The following is a 21137-nucleotide window of genomic DNA, read 5'->3' as shown; positions in this document are numbered from 1 at the left end:
GTGATTCTAGGACCGAAAAATATAAGGATATCCTAATGGAAGGGTTTTAAGGATATAGGCCTTTTTTAGGCCTAAATTTTTTTGGGACCGAAAAATATATCCTTATAGAGAGGTTATCCTTGTAGGGGGATCCTTATGGAGAGGTTTTGCTGTAATATGATCATCAAAGCGTAAGACGGATGCACGGGAGTAACCCTAAAGCCGTTGACAATCTGCGTTTAGTTAGTCTAAACACTTTTGACATTTCCAGTGGCATTTTGAACGAATGGTTTTTGATTTTACAAACATGATCTTGTGCCAGCATAACGCTTTGCCATATCAATCCCCTCGAATGTTAACAGAATATCGAATTATTTCTATCGTCTGCCGTCACAGCCGAAGTCTTCATTTAAACCAGGGAAGGCTTCTTCTTGATCCCCAATGCAGCAGCATGATCTTTTTTCTTTTTTACAACTCGTTTGAAGCTGGGAGGTGGCATTGCTAATGTCTCTTCTTTAGTAATCTTTGGTGCTGGTCCTGCACCGACATCATCAGCATCATCCTCTATAATCTCTTCCATAGCCTCCTGTCTCCTCATGAACGCCCTTCGAGCAACCTCTTCGTCTTCTCTTTCCTGTCTTTCTCGTTCCGAGTCAACATTTTCTCGCGTTACAGTGACCTCAGTGCCATCCTTTCCGACCCGTTCATTCCTTGCATTTCTTGTGCGGATTTCATCCAATGCATCGGCAACAGCCATTTCTGTTTTTGCTTCTGCTGTTTTATCCTCCAATTCTTGCATGGCATCTCGCTCTTGTTCTTCTCTTTCCAGACGATCCAGTCTCTCTTCATCGCTTTCTTGAAGGCCACCTCCATTCACTCGCCACGGTTCGGTGTTTCTTTTCGCACCACGCTCGCACTGATAATCCATGTTTTTGGGATCCGTCTTGAAAGTAATTTCGCCAGAACATCTTGTACATTTGATGTAAAACCTGTAAATTGAGATAGCCAAGTATTTCTCCTCCGTAGTTTCTTTGCGCGCGTTGAACTTCCGCCCTTTGTAGATATATTCTCCACAAGCCGTACATTTCATGGGAAATGGTGCCATCAAACGGACTGTCTGTACTTTCGGGCCAACTTGTTTGGGAGCGCGCGACTTAACAATCTTCGAAGGATCGAAATCGGGTGGGTAGTATTTGGTGAGAACTTTTCGCTCGGACATCTTGAATTAAGCTGCTGTAAATAATCTGATTGTTATCGTAGTAGGGTAGGTTTTAGTTGTTCAAAGTGGATGAGGGTGGTTTCGATTCCGAGTTGGCGATGCAATGATGGATGATAGGTGAGAGACGAGACAAGGCGACGAAGTTCTGGATCAAATCGATAGCCCAGTCCAATATACATTATGTAAGCCTCTATCGCCTGGCCTCGTGAAAATCATTGATAAAGACCTCAGCCTCGCGTCACCCCACGCGACTGCCTCGCTATGAAAACAAACAATAAACCTAATTTTGTACCCCTTCGTAATTGATACCCTTTGACATTGATCATAATAATCTTGGAATTTGATTGTATGGGTACAATTTACGATAAGATATGGAGAAATTCTTGAGAGATTGGCGGCAGGATGCTATGAATAAGCACCAATACGACTCGGCAATATTTATTGGAGATAAATTGCTAGCTATAACAAGTACCACCCCTTAGATACTCCTCTGGTAACTTGTTGGTTCTAACCATCTTATAGAAAGTGATAAAGATGCTTTTTGGCTTGCACAAGTGCATTTCTCCACGGGAAACTATACAAGAGCTCAGAGTTTCCTCACCAAACAAGACTTAATAGCTCGAAATCCATCCTGCCGGTACCTTGCAGGCCATTGTCTCATAAAACAATCGAGATTCGAGGAGGCTTTGAGTATACTCGGCGAGAAGAATCCTACACATTTAATATCAACGGCCGGTCACAACAGAAAAAAGTTACAACATACGAGAGGCCATGCACGAAATGGATCAACGACACAGAGCAGTCGGCATAGACAAGATGAGATGGCAAAAGATGAAGCGGCAAATGTCAAATTCGAAGCTGCAATGTGCTTTCTACGAGGACTTTGCTATGCCAAACAAAATGCTTTCGATAGAGCGAAAGAATGTTACAAAGATGCTGTTCGAATAGATGTACAATGCTTCGAAGCATTCGAGCAGCTTATGAAGAATTGTCTTATGTCACCAGAAGAGGAATGGCAATTTCTAGAATCCCTGGATTTTGATACTATATCCGTTACGGACGATACTTCATCCTCTCAAGAAGCTGCCGAATTTACAAAAATGCTTTATACTACTCGACTTTCGAAATACAAGAACCCAGCAGCGTTTACAACAGCAACAGAAACTCTCTCAACACATTACAACCTTGCTACAAATCCAGATCTTTTATTATCTAAAGCGGATCTGTTTTTTACACAATGCAGGTTTAAGGATGCTCTAGCTATTACAAATTCTATCCTCGAGGAAGACAAATACAATTTTAGTATATACCCTTTGCATTTAGCATGTCTGTACGAATTACAACTGAAGAATGCTCTGTTCCTCGTAAGTCCATGGTCTTCCTTTTTTTTGAGAGCATAATTAGATTTCGCGACTTCTTATTCATAACTCCCAATGACGCATCTTTTGGGGATGGACCTAGGACGGCTCAATCTTTTCCGAGGAATTTCTAAGAAAAAGTTATGACACACCATAAATGCTGACACTTTCACTGACAGGTATCACACGATTTGGCGGATAATCATCCAGAAGAGCCCTGTACTTGGCTTGCCGTAGGCATATACTATTTGGCCATAAACAAAGTCGCTGAAGCTCGACGTTATTTCAGTAAAGCCAGTATGATGGATCCTCATTTTGGACCTGCTTGGATTGGATTCGCCCATACTTTCGCAGCAGAAGGAGAACATGATCAAGCAATCTCAGCGTATTCGACAGCGGCAAGACTTTTTATGGGCACTCACTTGCCTCAACTATTTCTAGGCATGCAAAATCACATGCTAAACAACATGACTCTAGCCGATGAGTTCTTGAAAACTGCATATGAACTCTGTAAAACCGATCCATTACTACTGAACGAGATGGGAGTAGTATTCTATCACCAAGAACGACTCGAAGATGCTGTCTTGATATTAAGGAAAGCGCTCGAAATTGCTGAAGAGATTGACAGTGATCCACAAGCTTGGATATCCACTCGCTCAAATCTGGGTCATGCATATCGACGTCTTCATCAATGGGATGCCGCTCTGGCAGAATTTGATGCGGTACTTCGGCAAGGCGGAAAAGATCCAGCTATTTTTTGTGCAAAGGGTTTGGTATTAATGGAGCAGAGGAAACCTTTTGAAGCTGTTTTGATGTTCCACGAAGCACTTGCTATTTCACCTCAAGATGCTATTGCGACCGAATTACTTAATAAGGCCTTGGAGGAAACGGCTATTCATGGTATAAATGGAAGTAGGATTTTTGATGATGAGGAAGATGAAATTGAGAGGGAATTATCATTGAGGAAAGATGAGGTTTTGGCAGGTTTGAGACCAAGCAGAACGAAAGGGAAGGGGAAGTCAAGGAGCAAAGTGGTGGTGAATGAAGTCAATTCGATGGAGCTTAGTGATGGCGATTAGCATTCTTTCGGTGGATTGGTTAAGGAGCTGGGGTTCTGGGAAAGGTGGAAATGAGGACCGGAGGTCTGAGATGGGAAATTCTCGCTTCTTTACACTGGTTGGAGTTTTTTTCTCTTTTAGGGGCGTATGTTGGTGGGACGGAAGGCAATTGGGACAATAGCAGAATAAATGGGTAAAGAGGGGGTAAAAATGCATTCTAAATGGCGTATAGCATTTGAAACTTGATCACCTGTTCGCTGATGAGGGATGGTTGTTGATCAATTTATATACACACTCACATGGGGTATCAGTCAATTCAAGGGTTGTAGTAATATACAAGAACCTACAGATAAAAAAGAGTGGGTGATATCCAATTACTTTCCGCCGAACTCCTAAACCCACGTGCCATGCAACCTGAAGCCCGAATCGCAAATTATAATTTCGTACTCTCAGTCCTCTGATTCCTTTCATCTTCATCCCATTTTCCCCCTTTGACTCCATATCTCCAACCTAAATACCCCAGGACCCCTATTGCGCTTCCTGCGCTGATACTCCCAACTCTCACCCTCCAATCTACCAGAGACCCAGATTTGAACTTCCAAAGAGCACCAACTATCATACCACCATACATCCAATCGTCAGATTCCATCTGTCCTTTGTTTTCTAAGAGCCGCCAACTGCGATCTCGATATTCAATATCTGTGCGCCCGTACATAAGGGCAATTGTTGCGAGGGTGACGAGAGAAGTGACGCCGAGAGTGTTAGTGCCCATGGAGCGGAGATTGAGGAGCTGGGAGGGAAAGGAAGACGGTTGGGAGCGGGGAAGTAGGGAGGCGGGTAAGGGGAGTTTGCGGTAGATAAGAGTGCTGGCGGATATGAAGGGAGTGAGGAAAGCGGCGGTAGGGGGAGCGCGAGTGAGGATGTGGGTCCACAGGATTAGTCCAGAGTGAGGTTGGTCCTCGGCGTAGGGGGGGTGGGGCCAGTAGCGGGACATTTTGAGAGGGGGTTGTGGGGTAAATAATTGGCGGGAGTGCTGTTTGATAGTAGCTTTTATCGATATCTAGAGTCGGAAATCAGAGTTTGGTGAGGTGATGTTGTATTTGTATTGATTGATTGGTGGGGCGGACTTCAATAACCCTTGCAGTCTTACTTTGTCAGATAACCGATTTCCCCACTATGTACACGTTCCTACTATATGCACGACTTTGAAAATATCAATATTATGGCTTCAAACATTAATGATATACCTTTAGAAACTTATATAAAACTTGCATTAGATTATTCGAAAGGGGTTCAAGCTTCTAAATACATCTAGATAGTTAATTTCTTTAAAATTGATTAATCCATACTCTCCCAACAATATAGAAATAAAACTATCTCGAGAAAATAGTTCCTCTTCGATACGAAATAAACACTTTTTAGTAATCAAGAGAAGATTTTAATTAATCAAATCAATAAACTAATATAAAGATCTATTCTTTCTATAAGCTGTATAATCAAAAACCTTACAAAAAAAATTCTAAGCAAAAAGGTGAAAAAGAATTAAACTAGCAATTTTATTAAAAAGCATTCAATATATCTTAAAAGTCAATATCTCTGTTATATTAATAATTTATATATGAAAGTTGATAATATTGTTATATTTGATTACTTTTATAATCTGGTTTAAGCTATTTTCTATTATTGTTAATCTTTATTATCTAAAATGCTTTTGTTAATATTTCTCTTTTTTTAATTTAGTTAATAAAAGTAATTATAAAATACAATATATAGCTGAGAGATATATATAATTGGGATGAGAAGGGCTTTATAATCAATATAGGGAGAATTATAAAAAGGATAATGAGTACTAATACTTATAATAGAGGCAGAGTAACAAAAGCTAGGCAAAATGGATTAAGAGAGTTTATTATCCTATTGGTAGCTATATATGCTAATGGAATAGCTCTCCCTTCTGCTCTTATTTATAAAGAAGACTCAGGGGATCTATAAGATATATAGGTTCAGGATATAGGGGAAAAGAATAAAGCCTATTTTGAAATTTCAAGTAATAAGTAATTATCGAATGCTTTTAGTTTATATTAACTTATAAACATATTCGACCTTGTTATATATCAAAAAGCAGATGGAAGATATTATCTATTTATTATTGATAATTATTCTAATTATATTAATATAGAATTCCTTTTAAAATATAATAAATTAAAGATTATTATTTTAATTCTCTTTCTTTATTTTATATATCGATTACAGCCTTTCGATATTGGAACCTTTAATGCTCTTTTAATAAATTACAATACATTATTGAATAATTTGATATATAATAGCAAAAGGATTATTGATATAACAAAATATATATTTTGGGGTATATTTAAAAAGGCTTGAAAGCTTATTTATACAAAGTATAATATTTTACGATTCTTCAAAAAAACGAGTATATATCCTATGAATAGAAGTTTTACAATCGATTATATTGCTTTGAAAGCTTTTCTTATACTATCTACATTATTTAAAACTTATAGGAATACTCTTACTATATTATATACATCAAAAGCGATATGTAAAATGAAATTAGAATTTCATTGCACTCCTATCTATAAGATCATTTTAAAGCTTTTTAAAACTGCAATTATATTAGAAACTGAAGTTTCTATACAGAAATATAGATTTAAAGGTTTAAAAGAAACTCTAAAGTTTGAAAAAAGGAAAAGAGTTTATTCAAAGTATTTAAATCTTATTAGAGAAGAGAAGAATGGTGTGTTTTTATAGTTACCTTTTGTTATTATTAAAACTAGAGTATATCAAGAAGATAAAGTATTTAAAAAAAAGTAAGAAAAAGAAACTAAGTTTTAAATAAAAGCTAAAAAGAAAGCTAAAAAGAAATAAAAGGAGATTGAAACGAAAGAAAGAATATTATAAAGGAAGATTAATTATCAGATTATATATAATATAAAAGAAAAGATTAAAAAGACTTTAAAATCAATAAAATCTCTAATCAAAAAAAATAAAAAGTTCCCCAAAGCTTTTTCTACTATAAATCTAATATCAATAAAGATTATAAAGCTTTTTGATATTATAAAGACTAATAATTTGAAAGGGAAAAAGGAAGAGATCATATTGCAATCTAGTAGAGAGCGAACACTACAAGTTCTATCGAAATTCAAAATCTGAAGATTTTATTATATTTTTAGATAGTATTGTATTTTATTATTTATCAATTAAATTGCTAGCTCTTTATTTTATAAATTGGAATTGTTATTAATTTTTAAAGTTATTCAAAAAGGGTGATCGAGATCGTGCATATAGCAGGGACGTGCACGTAGTAGGGAAATCGGTTAGTGAAATTTCGCTAAATGATATGGGAAATGGAGATTTAGAGGAAGAATATCGTCCGGCATGGAGTTTCTTCGGTGCCGATGCTACTTCTGTTATCATTCGCAGAGGTAAATGGAGATTGGGGAGTTGAAGAAATGCGGGTTGGAGATAGTAGATGCGATGAGTTTGTTTTCCTGGATAGCGAGTATTGTGAATATTGTATAGTATCAAGTAACACTCCTGTTGAATAATGAGGGGTAGATAGTCTGATATCAGCCACGTTATCTTGGTGGTGTGACTTTTTCTTTGTTACCTCTCGGATCTTAGCGACAAGCTTATTATATATATAGAAGTCGCTGTGTAAACATATCTGCAGCTTTGAAAGGAATATTTTTATCGTCATGATACAGTAAATCCACTTAAATGGTACTTCGTATCTTACTCCGGCCTTATAGAATGAGATCACCTCCTATTCGCTATTATCGAGCTAGACTCATTAAGTGGTAGGTATGAGTTTGATGAGGCTAGATTTAGCAGTGAAAATCGAATGTTTATTACTGGAGCTCTGGAGATCAAACGATGATACGAAAGCGAAATACTTCGTTAGCATATTGTCTGATCTGGGAAAGTTGTTGCATATAAGTATAGGTATACGTGGAGGTAGAGGTAAGATGACAAAAAGAGCCGTGGCTTTGAGAATGTCTCTCCGACCATCCAGCCATAGCTAAACTTTGGATGCGGGAGTATATCAACCGTCTCGGATTTCAGACTACCGTTGTTAGTTCCAATCTACCGTGTCCGTCTTTCCTATATATTGGATGCCGGTATGTAAAGAAGAATATGATATAGATGTTAAAATTAGAAAGTGTTAGCATCAATCGTCCAACGGATTGATGCCGCGGTAAATTAACCTTACCCCCGCATCCCGCCATTTGGCACCATCTGGGGAAGATCTTCTCCACATAGATACTTAGTTCCGCGGCTATTAATAGTTAGACAGCAAAGCCTACCTAGCTTTTGAAGACCTCCTCCTTCATTATCATATCAATTTGCTTCGACATCTAATTGTTCATTTCATCGTTTCGTCAGAGTTTCAGGAGATTGTATACAGACATGAGTACCTTGAGTCTACCCAGAAAGCTCTGGGAGCATCCCAGTCCTAAAAGCACAGCTATGTATAAACTGATGCAGGAAATCAATCAAAAATACAATCTTCAGATCGATGTAATTTAAACCCCTCTCTCCTGTCTATGATATACTAATTGACAACTCCAGAACTTCTGGGATCTCTGGCGATATTCCACTACCTCCCGAGCTCAGTTCTGGGATCAAGCTTTCCAATTTCTCAGTCTAATCTATAGCGGCTCTTACACGACCGTTGTTGATGAGAATGCCCCTATAGATTCTATACCGCGTTGGTTCTCGGGTGTATATATGAATTTTGCTGAAAATATCTTGTATTCGCGAGTACCCGGTCATGCATCATCTCATAGAGGTACAATTGGGAAAGAAGATGATAAGATTGCTCTAACTGAGGTTCGAGAGGGAGGAACAGAAATACGTGATATTAGTTGGGGGGAGTTAAGGAAAGGAGTAGCGGAGTTAGCTAGTGCTATGAAGGAACATGGCGTTGGGACAGGTGATAGAGTGGTAGTGGTGGCTAGTAATTCTTTTGATACCCTGAAGGTTTTTCTGGCTGTAGCATCACTTGGGGGGTTGTTCAGTAGCAGTTCGACGGATATGGGTGTTCAAGGTGTTTTGCAACGAGCTTTACAGGTTGAACCAAAGGTATGTCTGCCATTTTTAACTATAACATGTGACGCGTGAAAAATTAACATGCGTAAAATAGTTTATTTTTATGGATGATTGGGCCGTCTACAATGGCAAGACAGTTGATCTTCGCGAAAAGATGGTCGCAATCGTGCATGGGATGAAAGATGTTAAAGGGTTCAAAGGAATGGTTTCTATGCCTAGATTTCAAACACCCTCGGATATCACCGAAATTCCTCGTACCCAAAGTCTATCTACTTACCTCTCAAAATCTACCTCTCACACTCTTACTTTTGCAAAAACAGCTTTCCACGATCCGTTCTTCATTGCGTATTCATCCGGTACCACTGGAACACCAAAATGCATCGTCCATTCCATTGGTGGTGCAGTTCTCAGCGCAGCCAAAGAAGGAATCCTTCATCTAGAAACCGGTCCCCATTGTACTGTTCTTCAATACACAACAACCGGGTGGATCATGTATTTTAGTTCCATCTCCAATCTACTCACCGGATGTCGCCTAGTTCTCTACGATGGAAGTCCCTTTCAACCCGATCTCACTACCTTTGTAAAACTCCTTGGCAAGTTGAAAGTTACGCACTTTGGGACATCTCCCAGGTGGATGGCAGAAATGCAGAAAAATGGGATTGTGCCAAAAGATGTGACGGATCTTTCGAGTTTGCACACGGTAACGAGCACGGGTATGGTGTTGTCGGATCAAATTTTTGAATGGTTCTATGATGTGGGATTTCCAAAAACGGTGCATTTGGCTAATATCTCTGGAGGGACGGATATTGTGAGTTGTCCCGTATTCTTGGTATATTTATTATGAGTTCGCTAATGATTCAAAAGGCAGGGTGTTTTGGTCAAGGGAATCCCCTCACTCCAGTTTATGTTGGAGGCACCCAAGGTCCTAGCTTAGGCACACCCATTGCGGTTTACGATGCTCTCATCGAAAGCGGCCAAGGCGTTCCAGTTGAGCACGGCACGCCCGGTGAGCTAGTAGCTCCCCACGCTTTCCCTAACATTCCCGCCTTCTTTTTCCGCGACCCCAGTGGTTCCTTGTACCATTCCTCCTACTTCTCAAAATATACCCATGTCTGGACTCATGGTGATTTCGTATCCATTCATCCCGTAACTCATAACTTACATTTCCATGGTCGAGCGGATGGTGTCTTGAATCCTAGTGGTGTTCGCTTTGGCAGCGCGGAGATCTATAGTATCATTGAGAAATATTTTGGAAAGGAAGTCCAAGAGAGTTTATGCGTGGGACAGAAAAGAGAAGGGGATGAAGACGAGAGGGTGATGTTATTTTTAGTAATGAGAGAGGGTGAGAAGTTTAGCGACAAGTTGAAAGAAAAGGTAAAAGAGGTAATCGGAAGAGAGTTAAGTAAACGACATGTTCCCAAGTGGATTTTCGAAGCCCCAGATATTCCTGTGAGTTCCTCTTCTCAAGCCTGGAAAAGATCTCGTACTCTATCTCGTATGCTTGAACTAATCTCCGGCTCACCTATCTAGACAACTGTAAATCTGAAGAAAGTCGAACTTCCCGTTAAGCAAATTGTTTCGGGGAAGATTATTAAACCTAGTGGTACGTTGCTGAATCCGGAGAGTTTGAAATTCTTCTATCGGTTTGCGAAGGTGGAAGAGCTCGTTAGAGGAGAGGGAGAGGGGAATAAAGGGGGCGAGGGAAAGAGAGAGAGTAAACTGTAGAGAGAGATGTTGGAAATTAGAAAGAATGAAGAAAGGATATTGGAGTATAGATTAGAAGATTAAGCAGTTCATCTAGATTTGATTTCATCTTTTAAGTATTACTTTAACATTTTTACCTTGCGAATGGTGGTTTTGGACTCCTGAGAAATGCGTACAGAATGTTAAAGCTCAAAGGAGGAGAAGCTTTTTTCCCTTTTAATTGATGGATGGAAGTAGAAATATGGAAATAAATATGGTGATGGCTACAAAAAGACATTTCTGCCATAACAAAACATCAAACTCCCAAACCTTGCAGCCCAAGCATCAAAACGTAAACCCACGAAAAGAGATACTATTGAATTTGGGACATGGTATTTTCGTATTTAACACCTCCTCTGACCAAATCTCCTCATAGGAGTTAAAATCTGCTAGAAGTTTATTTCTTTATTCATTTTTTAGAAAAATGAAGAAAAAATGGTATTGCCATCTCACCCGCAAGCACATCGTCGGAACCTCGAAACCACATCCATACCTCAAACACATCTACATTTCACACTATTAAATCACTTGAAAACCCCCAACAATTCAAAAAACAAACAAACACACTTTCTTCCCTGACTCTGACATCCGGTACCGTCAAAAGTAGAATCAAATAACATTACAACCTCATCCCTACCCGTCCCGACTTTTCCCGCTCCGTAATGGCGCAGAAATAACATTCGATGATATCAAGCGAGCTCCGAGGTATATCATCAAACTAAGCGATCATTGAGTTCTAGGCGTAGTATCCACAACAATAGTCAGCTCATCCTCCAACTCTTGCGGTTGAGAAGCTTGTATCTCATCTTGCTGAGCCGCCTTCGGCCGTTTTCTTTCACTCTCACTCGGATTTTCAATATCATGGACTCTTTTCGTCGATGTGCCCAATAGCTCATTCAGAAGTAAATGCTCAAAGCCCCCCTGAACGTCCTTTCAATGGGATACCTTTTCCCCTATTGCAAAACGGTTGGATTTGCGCATACATTTTTAGCAATCCTTCGTAATGTTCTAGATCAAATCCTATGAATTGGAGTACCGTCCAGCTCGTTCGAATAACACCCTTTTTGAATGCTGTGACTATTTTACTCAGTCCAATACTCGTGGTGGCCGCATCAGCACCAGTCTCTTTCTGAAACCATTCTATAAATCTATGGGTGTTAGATTCATCTTTCGACAAGCATTCTCTAATTTCAAGTCCGAAAAGATGTTCGGAACAATGATTCACATGTTGTTTGGTCACCGTGTAGTTTCCAATATACATCGCATGGCCTTGAACCGTATTAAGAAATGTCGGGTGTCCCTTTGTTGGTATAGACTCAATACCAAGAGAATTATCGTCGAGACCGTGAATAAGTAAAAGAGCACCATGTTGCCCCATGATTGGAAGTTGCCCGAAATACATACTAGATTGTGAATCACTATGTATTTTGAGAATCCGATTTCGATACATGTCGTGTGGTGGCCCAATCTCCATTGCGAGTTCCATGTTATTCCAAAATTCGGCACCACCGCCATAGAATTGCTTAAGAAATGTATGATTAAATAAGGACAATTTGGAAGGGAAAATCTTGCAACCGAGAGATTGAGGTAATAGCCCTATCTCGTATTCCACGTTGAAAGACTTGACGAATTTGGGAGCGAGAGTTGCTTGAACAGGAGGATGTTTGGGTCGATCAGGCGCTTTGATCCCAAGCTCTTTAGGCTTTGCTACAATTCTCTCGTGCAATTTCTGTTCTTTATCTTTACTTTGCAAGCTTGGTAACTCCTGCCCAACAATTGCAGTAGCACTCAAGACCTGCGACGTTCCCTTGTTTACCTGAGTGCTCTGGCCATCTTTTAGTCCTCGATTGTAGTCAATTTCACGGACTAATAGAATGTGTTGAAGGTGGGCTTGCTTGATACCCGTAAAGACATCTAGTTGACTGGATTCGGTGTCCTGGAGAGCCACTTTTTGGTCGACAGGTTGTCCTGCTGTTTGTACATTCATCGTTCCGAGTCCTTTCCCCGCGCATAATTGTGAAACATCCTCCTTAAACTCTTTTTTCTCATATTCAAGCTCAAGTCGCTGTGTGGTAATGTCCTTAAACATTGTGTTCAATATGCCTAAGTGCCAAATCATGGCTTCATGCTTAGCGTCGTATTTCTCTTTCCATATTTTTGCATTGGCCTCCGCTTCATATTTTTCTTTGGTCGTATTTTCAATGCGCTGACACAAGTCCTGGTTAGCCAAGAACAAATCCCTTTTACTTGAATTGCATTCGTCAAGCTCCCTGCGTAACACTTCTACCCTTGCTTGAAGAGCCGAATGTGCCGTCGCAACTTTTTCTTTCTCATCATTGGCTGTACGAAAGATGGTCCAATTATTTGCGAGTTCATCAGAGACTTTCGACATTTCTAAGTTTAGCGCAGTAATTTGGACAGTATGTTGCTCCTCAAGAATCTTTTTCGTCTCCAATATACGTCGACTAACTAGTTCTTCATACATATTTTTGGAAACATCGACAAGTTTCTTGCCAATACCTTGGGTGGTGTGGCTTTCTATTGGCATGGTATTCTCTATTGCGAGTGTTCTCTTGGAGACAGATAAATCTTGAGTTGTCCTGCTTATTCCGATATTGTTCTTACCTATCTCGAAATCTATCCTCAGGTTAAAAAGTCTCTATCCATCCAAAAATTAAAAATTTCATACCTCTGCAAGTACTATCAATTGGCTCCAATTTCAGCATCCCTTTCTCGATCAAGTTGTCGCATTCGAGCAAGCGTTTTTTTGACCAGAATCCTGATCCGATACTTCTGTCCACATCTTGTAAAGCCTTGAGAATGTTCGGGGTGGAAAGACAGCTTTCAAATGACCATCTCCATCCAGAAAGTTTAGGCCCTCGCAAGAAGAGTTCTTTTACATCATTTATGGTTAAGCGCTTTCTGGTGTTCAAATCTTCGTATAGTTAGCAGCAGCAGGATATAGAGGACACTCTATTCGGATATACCTGTCGTGCATGAGAGCTTAGAGAATATGGAACTTCGCAAGCATCGAAGCACCCACTCAGGATCGGGTAACAACTCGACACGCAGTTTGACACCATCCAATGCCATATGGCACTCAGAAATCTCTGAAGGAGTCCATTCCTCGATATTGGAGTTCGGAAACTGGCAACAAGAAAACTTCCATGTGAGAAAAGAAGGTGGGTTCCGGGGATCAAACTGGTCCGTTGATCGCAGTAGACGCTTACCACAAGCTCTCTCTATGTAATTGCAATTAGTGACTTTTAGAAATAGATAAGAAACAGTATCAACTGAGATAATATATAGTACGATTCTGGGGATCGCAGGCAAGCCTCTTACCTAAGGTGTGTAACAATCGATCGTGTATACCACGAAAGTTGTAATCAAATCGAGGGCCACAAAAACCAAAGCCGTTTTCGTAGTCCTGGTATTGAAGAGAATTAAGGCATTTCACTCTGACCGTTCTAGTGTTCTTCAGCCAACTCATATTAAGATTCTCGTACTTCAAGTTCTTTTCTAATCTTTCTAATGCGCTCGTTGGCCATCCATTCAGAGGCGGTAATACCAATGAGTGGTTGATTGGAATCCAGACCAACTCCCTCCCTGGATCAGCTGGATCTGAAAGTTCCCACAAACACCCACTCATATCCTCGCCATATCCATCATAGAATTCCTTGATGGCTTTCACTAAGAGTGTAATCTTTTAGATTGACGAGTCAACAAAGAGAGGGCTATGATAAACACTTACTTTTTAAAGTATGTAATTGCTCATGAACTTTGATTACCAATCTCCCGATTTGGAAACTCTTCATCTCCTCTTCTAACTGAACGTTTGGATGTAGCTGGGACATCGTGATTGCATCGAATAATGACGATGGTTGGAATAATCATCGCCTTTTGAGCACAATAGACACGTCTAACCACAAGAAAGATTGCAAATCTGGCACAAATAACAGCGTGAGGATGGACTTTTAAGTCACTGTATACACCCTAATGCTGTTTCCCGTGGAACCCTTGGCGAGATACCTGAATGGTTATATCAGATTTTCTTTTTCGACACTCGGTGAGAGTTTGGAAACCACCTCGTAAACTCCAATGTGCTTTTCAAAGGTAAAGACATTTGATTTGTCACCAAAGATATCCAACAAACAGTGCCTCAATCCGTTGAATCAATTCCCTCGGCAACTCCAACAGGTATCTGTGTCAGAAGACTGCGCGTCCCATACCGACAGTAGGTAACCTTGGAAAGCAAACACTCTGTCTTTCAAATTAGGCAAACGAGATTAAATTGCTGTGGCTACCCGAACGAATTGGAATGAGTCCATGAAAATTTTCAAGAATATGCAGCAGAATCATATTGGTATTGATTCCAGAACTCGGAAATCATGATCTGGATTCCACTGGATAGCAATGGCAACTTGCATTATGTATTTTGTGTTGATGCCATATATGCATGATAAATGCATCGTATCAAGAGCCGGGCTTGTGATGAATGCAATTCAATCATCAGATGAAGAAACAACCAACAAACAGATGTGGTTCCCGCTGTGTAAAGCAGCAGTTAGAAATATCACGTGAAAGACTAGTAAGGATAAACGCGGGGGATTTGCCAAGGGCTGACAGTTCGGGGTTCGGCAGAAATCATACCGGATTTCAAGAGTAGATATATCATGAGTGGAAGGAGTGAGAATTGTCAAGTCCAGAGAGTTCAAACCCAATTGACTTCAATACAATCGAGACAAAAATGTCGCAAGAAATCTACAATGTTTCCTCGAGCGATGTTCGAAAGGCCATCGACTCCTTGATTTTTCAAATGGTTCATATCAAGGATGAATCTGGGAAATTTCTATTGAAATTGGAAGATGGCAGAGTCATAGATACCAAAGGATGGCAAGGATGGGAGTGGACACATGGTATTGGACTTTATGGTCTTTGGAAAGATCACTGCCTCACCGGTTCTCAAGACTCCTTGGAGATTATCGAAAAGTGGTTTCAAAATCGCTTCGATGAAGGAGGAACTACCAAGAATATCAACACAGTAGCCGCGATGTTGACGCTAGCATACGTGTATGAAGAGAAGAAGGTCAATAAGTTCTTGCCGTGGTTGGAAAACTGGGCAGAATGGGCAATGTATGAGCTTCCACGAACAAAATATGGTGGGATGTCACACATGACATACAACTCGACCAACGCTCAAGAATTGTGGGATGATACCCTAATGATGACGGTTCTTCCATTAGCGAAGATTGGGAAAGTCTTAAATCGACCTCATTATGTGGAGGAAGCGAAGAGGCAGTTTCTCCTCCATATCAAATATCTATTTGACACCAAGACTGGGTTATTCTTTCATGGATGGACCTTTGCAGACGGAGGACATAACTTTGCAAAGGCATTATGGGCGAGAGGTAACTCTTGGTTAACAATTGTCATTCCAGAAATGTTGGAATTGCTCGATTTGCCAACCAATGATTCATTCCGTATTCATCTCATCGATACTCTGGAAGCGCAGTGTCAAGCATTGGTTCAATATCAAGAAGACGATGGTTTATGGCGTACCCTTCTGGATCAATCTGCAGATACAGGATCTTATATTGAAAGTTCTGCAACAGCTGGATTTGCATATGGTATATTGAAAGCATTAAGAATGCGATATATAGAAGGGGAGGAATATCAGAATTGTGCGATTAAAGCCATAAAAGCTGTGTTGGGGAAAGTTAATGATCAAGGAGAATTACTTGATGTCAGTTTTGGGACAGCGATGGGTCATACCTTACAGCATTACATTGATATTGATAGGACAAGTATGCCATACGGTCAGGCTATGGCGATAATGGCATTGGGAGAATTCTCGAGGGTTTTTATCTGATTACCATTAATTTATCTCATTCTCATCCATTGGGTATAAGTTATTGTAGAAATCTAGAAAATCATAGAGAAAATGGAAATGTGATCCGTGTCACCCTCTGGGTATAGATTAGCGTGTACGCGTATGAAACCTTAGCATGTGCTTACATTTTTATCCATGTATCGTCCATGTGATAAATACAACCACCAAGCCGAAACATTGAACATTGAACATTGAACATTGAACATTATACTTCCGAGGCAATTCTCATCCATCAACAGGGAGAGTCTAGCACATAGCAATCTTTGCTTTTACACATGCCTCTTAATGCATGACTGACATCCATCGGCTTCAGTACGCCCTGCAGAAAGCCTTGCAAAGGTTCCATTTGTCTAAAAGGAATACCTAGGTACGACCTTCTTCTGGAGCAATTCTGATTTGATCATGTGTCTTTATCAAATAGACTTGCTCGTCCGTCGTGGCGCGATTCGAGCTTGCGCGTAATACGGTATCATTGATTCAGAAAAGCTTATATTTTCTGAAACATGCAACGCTGGCTTTTGGCTAAGCTTTTTCGGCAGGTGTCATTGAGACAGATCAAAATTCGGAATTATTAGCCGTGGCATGAAGGCGCAGGAACAGAATGTGCGGTTTGAAAAGGCCCGAGATTTTCAACAAGGCTCTTTTACCCCCCTTTTACCCCGCAAATGAGAATCGCTATTTGAATGTTTCTTGGGTCGGAAAAACTATCATCCCATTTTATCCCATCTCACCTCATCTTATGATATCCACAATGCAGGTCCCGATATGCCCCCTAAACAAGTATGCTACCCCATACCTGGATAGGGTAGGTCTCTAGGAGTTGTATGGAGGCCTTGTTGATCCAATCATCTTGTTCGATCATGAGCTGACAGGCCTGGGATGGTACATACCTTGTACTACTATCACCAGATGGTGAATGTAACCTTCAAATTTGAGGTCGAGTGCCGTGTTCAGGAAGACCTGAAGATTAGAGTCAGATTGTTATTCCCCGATAGACTCCTTTTCCTAAATTTAACTGCTTGTTCACTGTCGATCTGTTCCTTTCATTTCCTCTACAAGGCAGGCATCAAACTATCAATAAGTTGTGAAGACAAAAAATATATGAACTTTCCAAATAATGAGACGTTACCGGACTGAAGTGTCATTTCATGAAGGCATGTGCCTTCTTTCTTCCGGTTTCTTCCATCAATCTCTTCTTGAACCCCACGATCTTCCCCACACTCATCTCCGGTAGCTGATTTTCCCTTGTCACTATGCTCAGGAGATCGAAAAATCATGTTTGCTACCGCTGCATGTGCCATGTATTGAATGGACCTTGTGCTGGTTGTTGCAGCCCTCGAAGTAACTATCCAGGAGCGAACCGAGTATTTTGGCATCAATTTTTTCTTCTATGCTTCCAGGCAATCAATCCGATGATGAAATATACCTGAGTGCTCATAGTACCAATTTTCTCCTATATAAAAGCTTCATCTGCTACTTTGCTAAATTCCATTCTTTTGTACAACCAACCACCACTCCTTTTGTATATACCATCTTTTGAATATGATTTCCTTCACTTCATTTTGGATCATCTTTGGTCTCATTTCCTCATGTCTCGGTCAAGCCTATTGGTATGAAACAATTGCCCATCAGGGAGTCGCTCCTTATAATCCCCAAGGGACTGCATATCAAGTGTTCAGAAATGTGAAGGACTTTGGAGCCACAGGTATATACTCGTAGCATCTTTAGATGTCAAATTACTGACCAATCACCAAGGCAACGGTGTAACCGATGATACAGCTGCGATTAATGCAGCAATTGCGTATGGATCTCGCTGTGTCGAAGGAGTTCCAGGAGTTGGATGTGCATCTGCCACTAACTCGCCAGCCGTGGTGTACTTTCCTGCTGGAACTTACTTGATCTCATCTCCAATTCTTCCCTAATATATGACTCAATTGATTGGAAATCCAAATGCTTTACCAACAATCAAAGCCACTGCTGGTTTTGTAGGTCTAGCACTTATTGATGCCGACCCTTATGGATCATCTGTACCAGATTATGGAACTACGAATGTATTTTATCGTCAAGTACGAAATTTTATCATTGACACTACAAATATGCCCGCTACTTCGTTGGCACGAGGTATTCACTGGCCAACATCTCAAGCAACCAGTCTCCAAAATATGGTTTTCAATCTCAATAAAGCGAGTGGTACTTTACATCAAGGAGTTTTCATAGAAAATGGTAGGTGCCTATTTTCGTTTCCAAGATACATATCACTAACAGAATACTATAGGCTCTGGTGGTTATTTGAATGATCTCATCTTCAATGGTGGTCAATATGGCATGAGTGTTGGATCGCAGCGATTCACCTCGCGAAATTTAACATTCAATAAGTAAGAATCTCGCTTCCCGAGGTACTACCAAATTAACTTCCATAGTTGCGGGACCGCTATATATCGACTTTGGGGTAATTTTCCTTCATCTTACTCTAATTATAATACTGACAATTTAAGATTGGGATGGACATATATGGGATTATCAATCAACAACTGTGGTGTAGGTCTCGATATGTTTGATGGAGGCTCTACAGCACAACAAGTTGGATCAGTAACTGTCATTGACAATACTTTCTCTAATACTCCTATTGGTATCCTTACTGCTCGAAGCAGTACATCACTTCCTCTTACCGCTGGAAGTTTAGCCATCGAAAATGTGGTTTTCACTAATGTACCAACCGCAGTAGAAGGTGCAAATAGTGTATCTTTAGCAGGAAGCACCGGTTCCATGACAGTCGCTGCTTGGGTGCAAGGTAATACCTATAGTCCTACAGGTCCCACTTCAACTCAAGGTGCAACATCTGCTTTCCCTCGTCCAGCATCATTGCTCAGTGGTACAAGATATTATACTCGATCTAAATCTCAATACAACGCTCTTGCAGCCACTCAATTTGTTAGTGTTCGTACAGCCGGAGCTAAAGGCGATGGGGTAACGGATGATTCAGCTGCTATCCAAGCAATCATCACCTCTGCAACTGCTGCTGGTAAAGTGGTATACTTCGACTCTGGTATTTATAAAGTAACCACCACAATTTCTAGTCCAGCAGGTGCTCGAATTGTCGGAGAGACTTATCCCGTAATAATGGGATCTGGATCCTTCTTCGCCAATATGGCTGCTCCTCAACCAATTATACGAATCGGATCCACAAGTGGCCAAACCGGTATTGTAGAATGGTCAGATATGATTGTATCAACGCAAGGCGCCACAGCAGGAGCAACACTCATCCAATGGAATCTCGCATCTACATCTACCACGCCTTCCGGAATATGGGATGTGCATACCCGACTTGGTGGGTTTGATGGTAGCAATTTACAGGTTGCTCAATGTCCCACGACAGGTACCCAACCGAATCCTAATTTCATCGCTGCATTTATGAGTATGAAAATCACTAGTATCGCGAGTGGATTGTATATGGAAAATGTATGGTTGTGGAATGCAGATCATGATATTGATGATGTGATTGATACTCAAATCTCTATCTATAGTGGAAGAGGATTATCGGTCGAGAGTACTACTGGAAACTTCTGGCTGTATGTATTTCCCCCCTTGTCGTTTATTGCAGAATCACTAAGAATTATCTAGGATTGGAACAGCTGTCGAACATCACGCGCTTTATCAATACCAATTCGCCAACACTCAAAATGTATTTATGGGATATATCCAGACGGAAACCCCGTAAGTGTTCTCTCCGATTCCAAGCCATCTTTCAACACCCTTTCCACTTCCCCATTATTTGCCTTGCCCTTTCCACTCCTTCTAATCCTATGATACCCCTTCTCTTTCTCCCACCCTCTACTCCACAACCACCCTAACAACCAAAGTTACTACCAACCCGTCCCCCAAGCAACCTCACCCTTCCCCCCAGTCACCACCCTCAACGACCCCGATTTCGCCACTTTCTGCGCCGGCAAATCTGCTACATGTTATGACGCATGGGGATTACGCATTTTAGATTCCCAGAAAATGCTCGTCTACGGCGCTGGTTTTTACAGTTTCTTTAACAATTATAGTCTTAGTAAATTTTCCCTCCCCTCAACCGATTATCTCCCATTCCCTTTCTATCTCTTCTCTCCATCCCTCAAACTAACAATCCCCTCCCCTCGCCCCACAGCATGCTCCAACCACACCAGCACAACTTACAACAGTAACTGCCAGACCCAAATTTTCGATATCGATGAAGGCGGGTCCGCGACGGAAGCATATGCAGGTTCGACGGTGTATGTATATGGATTGAATACGCTGGGGGTGGAAAGTATGATTGACATGAATGGGAAGAGTGTAGCAAGTTATACCGCGAATGAGAATGTTTATGGGGCGAATGTGGTGAGGTTTGTTAGTTAGTTGGAGGCGGTGTTGGAGAAAGAGGAAGGGAAAGAGTGGGAAGGAGGTTGAAGGTATATATTAGGATGAAGAAACGCACCAAGAGTTTTTGTATATAATCCATTTCCATTCAATCACTAATTAGGTTCCAAACAAGATATCATCTCGCTCGTACTCGAATCTTGTGAAACATGAATTCAAAATTATCATACCCACAAATAAGACCTCACAATCAAATTAACAGCAAGTAATTATCATTGAATACAATGAACTTCACTCCAATTCATCATCTTCAAAAACTTTTGATGGTATGTTGAGAAATTTGAATATGGTTGAGAATGATTGCAATAGAAACCGATACGGTCGGTGAAATGGTGCACAGAGCTCACTACTTGAGCGGAATATTAAGGGAGGGGACTGGTAATGATTTATCTCAAGAGCAATAACCCGACGCAGAAAAG

General features: G+C 40.6%; 7 protein-coding genes across 7 annotated transcripts; 4 read left to right on the top strand and 3 right to left on the bottom strand.

Moving 5' to 3' along the window:
- Nucleotides 1-388: 388 nt before the first annotated feature.
- On the bottom strand, nt 389-1198 carry EAF02_003680 (uncharacterized protein; the record flags this gene model as incomplete). The annotated part of the gene is made up of 1 exon (XM_038899728.1): nt 389-1198. One exon carries the CDS (start codon nt 1196-1198, stop codon nt 389-391), a length of 810 nt encoding a protein of 269 aa, XP_038760655.1.
- A 371-nt stretch (nt 1199-1569) lies between these two features.
- On the top strand, nt 1570-3635 carry EAF02_003679 (uncharacterized protein; the record flags this gene model as incomplete). The annotated part of the gene is made up of 3 exons (XM_038899727.1): nt 1570-1666; nt 1721-2562; nt 2736-3635. 3 exons carry the CDS (start codon nt 1570-1572, stop codon nt 3633-3635), a joined length of 1839 nt encoding a protein of 612 aa, XP_038760654.1.
- A 412-nt stretch (nt 3636-4047) lies between these two features.
- Nucleotides 4048-4608, bottom strand: EAF02_003678 (uncharacterized protein; the record flags this gene model as incomplete). The annotated part of the gene is made up of 1 exon (XM_038899726.1): nt 4048-4608. The coding sequence occupies one exon, from the start codon at nt 4606-4608 to the stop codon at nt 4048-4050; it is 561 nt and encodes a 186-aa protein (XP_038760653.1).
- Nucleotides 4609-7936: 3328 nt separating this feature from the next.
- Nucleotides 7937-10463, top strand: EAF02_003677 (uncharacterized protein). The gene is made up of 5 exons (XM_038899725.1): nt 7937-8153; nt 8205-8717; nt 8779-9492; nt 9549-10133; nt 10215-10463. The coding sequence occupies exons 1-5, from the start codon at nt 8043-8045 to the stop codon at nt 10407-10409; spliced, it is 2118 nt and encodes a 705-aa protein (XP_038760652.1). The 5' UTR covers nt 7937-8042; the 3' UTR covers nt 10410-10463.
- An 874-nt stretch (nt 10464-11337) lies between these two features.
- On the bottom strand, nt 11338-14281 carry EAF02_003676 (uncharacterized protein; the record flags this gene model as incomplete). Its single annotated transcript, XM_038899724.1, has 5 exons — nt 11338-13052; nt 13117-13362; nt 13415-13669; nt 13770-14117; nt 14179-14281. The coding sequence occupies 5 exons, from the start codon at nt 14279-14281 to the stop codon at nt 11338-11340; spliced, it is 2667 nt and encodes an 888-aa protein (XP_038760651.1).
- An 893-nt stretch (nt 14282-15174) lies between these two features.
- Nucleotides 15175-16296, top strand: EAF02_003675 (uncharacterized protein; the record flags this gene model as incomplete). The annotated part of the gene is made up of 1 exon (XM_038899723.1): nt 15175-16296. The coding sequence occupies one exon, from the start codon at nt 15175-15177 to the stop codon at nt 16294-16296; it is 1122 nt and encodes a 373-aa protein (XP_038760650.1).
- Nucleotides 16297-17859: 1563 nt separating this feature from the next.
- EAF02_003674 (uncharacterized protein) lies at nt 17860-20818 on the top strand (the record flags this gene model as incomplete). The annotated part of the gene is made up of 7 exons (XM_038899722.1): nt 17860-18022; nt 18073-18159; nt 18289-18540; nt 18593-18692; nt 18738-19886; nt 19939-20031; nt 20178-20818. 7 exons carry the CDS (start codon nt 17860-17862, stop codon nt 20695-20697), a joined length of 2364 nt encoding a protein of 787 aa, XP_038760649.1. The 3' UTR covers nt 20698-20818.
- Between the last annotated feature and the right edge of the window lie 319 nt (nt 20819-21137).

The sequence above is a fragment of the Botrytis sinoallii genome, assembly GCF_014898435.1.
Source record: "Botrytis sinoallii strain Bc 23 chromosome Unknown BSIN_005, whole genome shotgun sequence".
In the NCBI taxonomy this organism is placed as follows: Eukaryota; Fungi; Ascomycota; class Leotiomycetes; order Helotiales; family Sclerotiniaceae; genus Botrytis; species Botrytis sinoallii.
This window is presented reverse-complemented; position numbering and strand designations above follow the sequence as displayed.

Coding starts and splice junctions, on each gene's coding strand:
- EAF02_003677 (XM_038899725.1), top strand. CDS start 8,043: ATGAGTACCTTGAGTCTACCCAGAAAGCTCTGGGAGCATCCCAGTCCT. Junction 8,718..8,778: donor CTTTACAGGTTGAACCAAAG/GTATGTCTGCCA, acceptor TGCGTAAAATAG/TTTATTTTTATGGATGATTG. Junction 10,134..10,214: donor TCGAAGCCCCAGATATTCCT/GTGAGTTCCTCT, acceptor TCACCTATCTAG/ACAACTGTAAATCTGAAGAA.